The sequence below is a fragment of the Caretta caretta genome, chromosome 3, assembly GCF_965140235.1.
Source record: "Caretta caretta isolate rCarCar2 chromosome 3, rCarCar1.hap1, whole genome shotgun sequence".
NCBI lineage: Eukaryota > Metazoa > Chordata > Testudines > Cheloniidae > Caretta > Caretta caretta.
This window is the reverse complement of record NC_134208.1, coordinates 60,799,250-60,808,750: the sequence shown is the minus strand read 5'-3', so window position 1 is coordinate 60,808,750 and position 9,501 is coordinate 60,799,250. Positions and strand designations below refer to the sequence as shown.

Below are 9,501 nucleotides of genomic sequence, written 5' to 3'. Positions count from 1 at the left end.
GTGGCTCCCCATCATACCATTCTGTTGCAGCATTTCAGACCAGTCAGCATCAGACCCCGGATCTGGATTTTCCCTAAATATCTCTGTGCCCTGATGATTACATCACCCTCTTACAAAATCCCTAATCAACTAATGAACTATAATCATTTCAGGTGGCTGCTTCCTGACTGCAAAGAGTGTAAAACAGGCATCAGCTGGTCCCAGAGCACATCCCTCCTGCCACGCCAACTCCAATTTGCCTTGCCTCGCCACTGAGGCCCAGCTGTGGACCTCCAGGGGAACTGACTGCCTCCCTGTGGGTCCCAACGCATAATATTGTGCCCACAGATCCAAACATCAAGTCTCATGATCTGCTCCATGTCACCTTCCCCTCCATCCATGCCAACTCAGAACTTCATCCCAGAAATGAACTTCTAGGGGGAAACAGCCACCCACCTTTGAGCCAAATGCATACTATTGTGTCTGCACATCCAGTCATCAACTCCTGTGACGTGTTCACATGATTCTGACGGAAGAGACAAACAGGGAGAGTTTAGCACATATAAACCACTCAACTATTTTCCTCTACAGGGACCTCCAAACCCTTCTATGCATTTGGATGCCGTCACTGACAGGCATAATAAGTTGGGCTTTTATTCTAAGCTACGTTCAGGATGTAACCACTCCAATGCTGAATGAATGGGATCCCAATTCACCAGCAAAATCTCAACATTATGCGCTCCTTGACATCACCACAAAATGAAATGTCCTCTTCTGAGGTAACTCCCTTTCCCATGAAGAAAGGATGGTCTTAACACTCAGCCTGTCTGTATTGCTTGGACTGGGCGACTCTGCTAGTATTATAACTCACCTGGCCATCCCTTAATTGATTTCCTGACACTCAATCAGTATGTCAAGTGACCGTTACTCATCTACAATATTTCTTTTCCTTCATAAAGGCCTTTCTGCCTTTTTTTTTATATATATATATTTTTCTACACATGGTCAACTTTTCCCACTTAAATTTTCAAGTATTGAGTTAAAAGAAAGAGATACCAGACGCATTTCAACATGGAATGTATTTATTTTGTGTAATTTTCAGTACATCATTAAGAGATCAGTTTAGGTAAACTACTTGAAAAATATTTTTAAACAACAAAAACAAAAAAAGAGGGGGCAAGTGGCAAAAAGAAAAATAGAATCTCATCACTGGAAAGAAAAGGATGTATTTAATGACTTGATAAAATTCTAGGTAGATCCATATTCTTGGGTCATGTGATCAGGAATACAGCCTGGTATGTGTGTTTATTTCTTTTTATTTACTAACATGCTACATGTGAAAAGTCCCAGCTACTCTGGACACCAGGTTTGTTTTGGTTTTTAAATCAAACACATAGAACAGAGCTAATGTTTTCTATTCATTTTCCTGTTGAAGTGTCAGGTCAGGTTCAAATTGCTCCTTACTGCCAGATATCAGGAGCAGCATTAGCCAACACTGTATTCTCCATATGACAATGAGGCTAACTCCATATCACCAATGAGATAACCAAGTGTCAAATTTAGCAATCAGCTAATGCAAAGGACTGGTAAGCAGCTGATTGTGGTCTTAACCCCAACCTTGATTCTGATTTGAGAATGACTTCTGCTGTACTAACAGGCTCAGCTACCAGCAGCCACTTCCAGCCGAGACCTTTACTGGAATGCATGCTATCATGTCAAAATTGGAAAATTGCAAACTTTAGAAATTTTTCTCTGGCTCAAATTAAGACAAGAGCAAGTACCGAGAGCAATAGGAAGAGGTGGGAAATGTGTCAGATGATAACATCCAGCCACCAGGTGGTTCCATTTTGACTAAAGTAAGAAAGATTTCTTGGTTCTTATCTCAGACCCATTGCCATGATATCTGAGTGACTTACAAATATACTCTGACATAAGAAGCTTAAATATGCCATACTGTATAATAAAGGCTAGTTTCCTCCCAATGTATAACCATAGTTACTATTGAGGGAAGTTATGGGTATGCATCAAGAGATTTAACACTTTTAAATGTGTTAATATCAGGAATAAATTGATACACTGTATTTTTTTAAACTCTTTATAATGTACCAAAAATATCATGAGACTATACATAACTAGACAATAACTAAAATTCAGATAGAAAAAGAAGAGCGTGAGCATCTGAGCTCCAAGACAGTTCAAAACTTCCTTAAATGTGTCTATTAAATGCTCCAGTCTCTTATAATGTTTAGGATTTCCAAGAATCTGGTGACTGGAGGCTCTGAGATTCTGGTCCGAATTCAGCAATGTGCTGAAACAAGTGCCTAACTTCAACCACACAAGCAGTACCACTGAATTCATGTCATTAAATATATGCATGTGATGGAATAAATCGCTGAATTGGGGCCTTATGTATGCATCCTTCATACTGCAGTCAATAATTACTGCTTAAGTAAAGTGTCGGGTGTGGGAAGAAAAAGGACATTTTGAGAGCCTGACCAATGCCACCACATGACCCAAGAGTGATGCGATACTTACCTTGAAAGAAAACACACACTGACATTTTCAATGTTCAGTTCAGAGACACTGTCAATCACTTGTGTAGTGGATTCATAAATAAATAACTAGCTCTTTACTAAAAGATTTTCACACTTATTACAACTTGGAGAGTATTTCTGAGAACAGACTGACTGTGGCATGCACCCAATCTCTACTCTGACAGTTAGGAAGTGTTCTCATCACTTTTTCTTACTGCACTGTACAGCTGTACCTTTTCTTAAGTTCACAATGAAGGGAATTTAGAAACTAAAGTTTTCAAAAAAGTATATATAGTGTGTGTGTGTGTGTGTGTGTGTGTGTGTGTGTGTGTGTGTGTGTGTGTGTGTGTGTAAACCGAAGGATGTAAGCTTTGTTCTTCACTACCGGAAGAGAGAATATTTTGCTTTCAAATGATACCTATTTAATTTTAACTAGAAGGCATCAAACTATATCTCTATTTTTCCAATTTCTAGCACTGAGATATAAATATCAAGTTTAATCTGTTGATATAGGGCCAGCATTAGGAACACCCGGATAAATAAATAAAAGGCAGTTTTCATGGTGTGAAATGGATAATTCCTATACACAAGCATTTTACTTGTGAAGCAAGGGCACTATTACATAAAGGTGGAACCCTGAAGGGAGATGAAGTACAAAGAAATCAGAGTGATTGAAGAAAAAGTTTGTTATTACAGTTGACCAAAAAAATTTAGCCATTTGAAGTGGCCTACTGTAATTAGACACTCCAGTGCGGCGTTGCTGAGCAAGACTCTGATACCATCTAACAGAAGTAACAATCTGTGTGCACGGATTAAAGTAAAAAGGATCTCTTAAAATTCAGACCTCTGTATTATAATTATGCTACACTACTATTTAAAAAAAGAAAAAAAAGGAAAAAAAAACACATTTCCCTTATGCTTTCCTTTAATCTTAAATGTATCTAAAGAGATATCTTAGACAATTTTTGCATCATGTATTTAAATTACACTACCTGGGTAATTTAACTATCGAAGGACTCCTAACAAAGTTTTGTCAGAAAAATATAATTGGTGTTTGCAAGAAATCTGTATTAAAAAAAAATTGAGAGAGAAATGCAAGCCTAAATGTGCAGCACATCCGTTGAGTCCCTCCATTATTACACAATCCTTCAAATACATATGTGCTCTTCTCAAAACATATAAAAGAACAATGTCAGTTAAACTAAGAGACAAGGTAAGAAATCAAAGATTTCCCATAAGTTTCTCAAAAAGTCAGTACATACAGATGTTGAGCAGCTTTCAGATCAGGACATAACATGTCTTTGATCATACAGAAGTACTGTACACTCCAACTTCTCTGGAGAAGAAGTTGAAGCTAAGGCCTCACAATTCCAGTTATAAGATACATTGTACCCTCTTCAGTAGACCATCCTTGAAAGGTTACTATCTTGCATGTTCTGAAGAGGATTTTATAAAAAGGAAGTTGTAATAGGGTACATACTAGGATAAACTCCAAGTACAATAGTGGTATTTTACAGTGTTAGCATTATAACCAAAACTTTTGAGAAGGATGCAGCATATAAAGAAAATGCAACAAACATACTTGACTGAAACTTCTGCGAGGTCCACAGAATTAGTGAGTTCACTACACAAATTAAACATCAAAAGTACAAATTAAACTCCCATGATTAATAAAATCTGTTCACTTTAAATTAAACATCTCTAACACAATTACAGAATGTTTAAATCCTCTGTTGCATAGAGGAACTCTTCCCTTTATATCATAGTAAGGGTTCTCAACTCTAATATCAATGTGCAAGGTGACTATTTTAATAAGCTTTGCAACATAGCTGTTGCATACGTAGGACGAGCTTGTCGGCTCTTAATTGCATTTTGAAGATATTGGATGCCTCCACAGCGCTCCCAAATCTCTTCAAACTGTCTCGGCAAAATTTCAGCACCACGCTTTCGAGTTAAGCCAGTCTCTTCAAGATTTAGTTCACACATCTCCATATCATCCTTCCCTGAAATAGTTAATACAAAATTGGTTTTATAAAACCATTTACATGGTTCAAGATCCCATTAACAAAAATTATACATCTACTTTGTTCCCCCCCCCATGTGTATCTTGCTTTTAAGAGACAATGTTTTACTATAGTTTACAAACAAACATACATTAGTGCTATGAGACCAGTTTGATAGATCAAGAGACAGAAGTTCTCCTACCCATTAAATAAGTATAGCATGGACAGCTGCAGTATAGGCTAATTCTGCATGTTGCAACTGACATGCAAATGTGCTTCAAAAGTGAATAGGATAGACGTTGCAGGGGTTGTCAAGAGTTCTCAGCCTCCAGGTCTTTTCTGCTGAGATCACTGACAAGGATGGTTTTTGAAATGTGGGCACCCTGTCCACTAGGAAATTACTAATCAGTTTGTTTCACATAAGCCACTGAAATGCTACTGAAATATCATTATTAAGCTTGTTCAGATCTGAACAAGTGACCCAGAAGTTAAAAGGTTTTGTGTAACACTTCCAAAAGCTGAATCAGCCAGTCTCCCACACTAAACATTTAAAATGACATTTGTCAACTGGTATTACCTATATGTACATTTAATCCAAATACATGGAGAACGCAGCTAACCAATTTTTGTTTTTTTTACTGTGCCAGGAGGGACATTAAACAGTGTACCCACAGGAAACGTGTGTGTGTGTGTATACATATATATATATGTATGTGTGCACATGCATACATACACACACACACTTAATACATGAAAGAGGCACCAGGTAGATATTTCTATAATTATTAAAAATACTATTATTTCTAATTAGCATAGAGAGAACAAACTTAGGTGCTTGGAAATGCACCCTGACCATAAGACAATGCACAAGTCACCTGGGAAGGGTCTTCACTAGGGCCTTATTTATACTACCGGGGCAAGTCAACCTAAGTTACACTATTCCAGCTTCGTGAATAACGTAGCGGGAGTCGACGTAGTTTTAGGTTGACTTACTGCGGTGTCTACACCGCACTGGGTCGATGGGAGACACTCTCGCGTCGACTTACCTTACTCTTCTCATGCTGGTGGAATACCAGAGTCGATCAGAGAGCGTTCTGCAGATGATTAAGACCCACTAAATTGACCCCCGCTTCATCAATTGCAGCAGCACGATCCCAGGTAAGGAATATTTCAACACAAAGAGAGGAATGGTCTAACTGATCGCTTTTTTGGGGTCAGAAAATAATTTTCTCCTGGGGCAGGTTTGCAGAGACCCCGTGTGTGTGTGTGTGTGTGGGGGGGGGGTTCACCTTCCCCTGCAGCATGGGGCATAGGTCGCTTGCAGGATTAAACTAGTGTTAATGGTGAATTCTATGTAACTTGAAGTCTTTAAATCATGATCTCACGACTTCAATAACTCAGGCTTAGGTTAGAGATCTATTACAGGAGTGGGATGGTGAGGTTCTGTGGCCTGCAATGTACAGAAAGTCAGACTAGATGATCATGATAGTCCCTTCTGACCTTAAAATCTATGAGCCAATAAAAGTATCCTCTGGGCCATGAACAGTAAATGAAAGGGCAGCAGACTGAGGCTAGGTGGTGAGAGAAGGGGTCTCCCACAAGTCCAGGAAACATTTATAAACACATTGTTAAATATATAAATATTCAAACTTGTAGATAAATGGGTTTATGCCCCAATTTCTGACTTTTTAAAATTATCCTACTATTATAAACTATTTTTCATAATGGAATGATATATTGCTTAAGTCTCTCCCCACCCACAACTGCTTTCACTGCTACCTAAAATCAAATAAATAAAGCAGTGACCATGCACTATTTCTTAGATCACTTTATGTCTTTATCTTTGGTTTTGATGTTGTTTTGGTCCAGAGGTTATTGGAATCTGTACCAAGCCTCTCACAGCTACAATATAAATATCAGCACTGAATATTTTCTATACTTGAGTTTTTCTTTTCAAAAATTAAGAGAATATACCAACCTGCTACAAGCAGAATAGGTGGCTTGTCAGGATGAAGTTCCATTTGTCGAGCAATCCAAGGCCCATCAAAATGTGCACACCACCAACCTTTCTTCTTGTTTTGAGGATCTTTATACTGGTCTACTGGGCGAATGAAGGGAATGCGGAAGTAACGCTGTTGTCTGTTTATTTCAATCTCCTGTTGCCTGGCAGGCAACTGAGCTGTTGGGTTCTGTTGAGCTATTTACAGAAAACAGAGTTACAACTGCAGATAAAACAGCAAAAGCAGCCCTTCCCCCCAAATGCCTTCTTTTTCATGTGCAAAAAACTGAAATGTTTCGTCATCAAATAATGTATTAATTATATTAAATCAATGCTAAAAAGCAAATTAGCTAAAATCACGTGACTCAAAATTTACCCTCCTGCATTTTCACAGTTAGCGCTCTTGCAATGGTAGTGACTTGGGAAGAGTTAGCGTTGGCCTACTTGGTAATTTGCAGCACAATGGTGTCTGGCCTTGAGCACATCTATACAATGGGGTGGTTAAAAAGCCACTAGGGTTAGAGTAATACTGAAGATATACTGTTTTTCATCCAACACTTTACAAACATAAAAGCAAAGTATTAAGCAGCAACCAGTCTATATTATAGTCTCTCTCTTCACAAAATCAAGTCATACCGCAGACAAGCAATTTTAGATATGAAAGGCTAATGTAATATTGTAATATCTAAAGAAAGATGTTCTTTTGATAACAGAAAAATCTTGTAATATCATTAAAGACATATAACGTGTTAACACAAATGCTGATTAATTTCCATTTATTACAAAACACTCACCAAAAATTGCTTTCTGAAATGTGCATTGAACTTACAAATTAGAATTACTTTCTGAGACTCTCAGGGCTTGTCTCCACTTACCAGGGGATGTACACGCAGCGATTGAGCCACCAGGGATCAATTTAGCGGGTCTAATGAAGACCCGCTAAATTGAACACTGATCTTTCTCCTGTCGACCCAGCATGGTGGAGACACTACAATAAGTCGACCTCAGGTACATCGACTCCAGCTAGGTCATTCATGTAGCTGGAGTTGCGTAACTTAGGTTGACTTAGTACTGTAATGTAGACCTGCCCTCAAAAAGTATTTACTGTATGTCATTAAAATCAGCTCAGTTGAACAAAAATTTACAGGAGACAAACATATTTTTAGGCAACTTGTTTCATGTTTAAGAAGTTCTGAAAGCAAGACCGATGCTTCTAAATAGCAACCTTAATATTAATAGATATTAGTCACCTATTAAGTAGAAAATCTATACTGGAACTTTAATAAAATTAAAAATTGGCAGACATTTTATTTATAGATTTCTGCAGTTTCATAAACAAGACATTAGTGAAGAGAATAGCAAGCCGCACTTGCTATTTCTTCCATTTGTACGGGACTAGAATGGTTCATTAAAATCTAGAAAGCAACATCTGAAAAAAAGCCTGAAATGTAAATGTTAGTGCCTGAAAATTATACAGAAAACAAGATTTTTTCATGTCCACATAGGAAAAACAAGAAAAGATTTTCTACAGATCAGATTTTTAGTAATGTTTATTACATATGAGTTATCTGTGGATACCACTTTTATACACGAATATTGATAAAACACGTTCTATATGAAAAAATAAAATTTTGTATTTATTTATATTAAACTGCATAGAACTTCATGAATCTTTGTGAATTGCCTAAATGTGCATCACAACACACTGAAGACATGCTACTGTAAAACACATCTCTGCATTACAACAGCAATCAGTAGGTCTTATTTCTATCCTTTTGCACATTTACGTAAATCTAAAGGATAAAAATTCTGAGCAGTCAGCTTAGCCTTCACTTTTCAATGCTAGATATTTTGACACATACAGAACTATTCCATTTTAAAAAAGAAGCCAGCACACTAACGTTAGTTTTTGTTCTAAGAGAACAGCTGCTATATTAAGTTGATTGCAGAGTTTTGCTACAGTAGAAAAATGTGTACAAATATAATAAAAAGGGTAGAATTAAAATAATAGCATCGCATTTCTTGAAATAAAAAATGAGATTAACATACACCAATTAACCTACATCAAAAAGGTGTTTTCCCCAACATGTAGGATCTCATTATGAAAAGAAATCCAAAAATATACAACCATTAGAGAAACCAAGTGCGTGAGGTAAAAATCTTTAATTGGACCAACTTCTGTTGGTGAGAGAGACATGCTTTCAAGCTATACAGGGCTGTGGTAATGGAATACATATAGCCATTAAGTGTCCACATCTTGAGTTAATGTTTTTTGTGGTCAGTGAATTAATATTTTTCATTGGTATACTTTGATTCTACATACAAACATAGCAAAACGCTGTTCAACTGAAGTTAGTATAGAACTTACAAATGTTCCTATTCATTAAAGTTATCTTAACCATCTCCCCACTTACTTGAGTTGTTGAAAACTGGTGCAAAATCTGTAAACAAATATTCCATATTGAAGGAAACATAACAATGCTGACGCTGTTAAAGTTAAACTTTACGAAATACTGAAAATGTATCACCAAACCAGGTGACAAATGGAGAGTCCACTTGTAATGGAAATGTGGGTGCTGAGGTAATTCTCTGCCTTTCTGTGCTATTTATTGACATGAAGAAAATGTTTTCTTGTATTATGTTTCACAAATCTATGGTTGCTTATACTCTAACTAGGATATAAAATTGAAATTGATTTTTCAGTGACTTATAGTTCCAGTCACAAAAAACAAATGAACAAAAAACAGTGGGACAGGTATACTCAGCACAGATTGCAAGGATACATCTTTGCTAGTTATTTCATGTGATACCTTTAATAAACTTTTGACATTTTTACATGGAAAGAAAAATGATTCTTTAATTTGCCACTGTTCTGTTGATATCTAGGAAAGAGAAATGCAGCTCCATTTTTTTTGGCACTGTAAAACCCACTAATTCTAATCCCTTGTCTGAACCAGTGCTCATTGAACATGTTCTATTTCTCATG

At 37.0% G+C, this 9,501-nt stretch overlaps 1 protein-coding gene across 9 annotated transcripts in view; it reads right to left on the bottom strand.

Moving 5' to 3' along the window:
- Positions 1–1,043: 1,043 nt before the first annotated feature.
- Positions 1,044–9,501, bottom strand: part of MYO6 (myosin VI) — a 177,170-nt gene continuing 168,712 nt past the window's right edge. For 6 of the 9 annotated variants that reach the window (XM_048845884.2, XM_048845888.2, XM_048845887.2 and 3 more), the window contains 3 exons: positions 8,930–8,956; positions 6,495–6,713; positions 1,044–4,516 (listed from right to left, as the gene is read on the bottom strand). In XM_048845884.2, coding sequence (XP_048701841.2) covers positions 4,317–4,516; positions 6,495–6,713; positions 8,930–8,956 — 446 coding nt within the window. In that variant the 3' untranslated portion in view covers positions 1,044–4,316. The remainder of the gene's footprint in view (positions 4,517–6,494; positions 6,714–8,929; positions 8,957–9,501) is intronic. The other 3 variants (XM_048845886.2, XM_048845889.2, XM_048845892.2) reach the window with 1 other exon arrangement.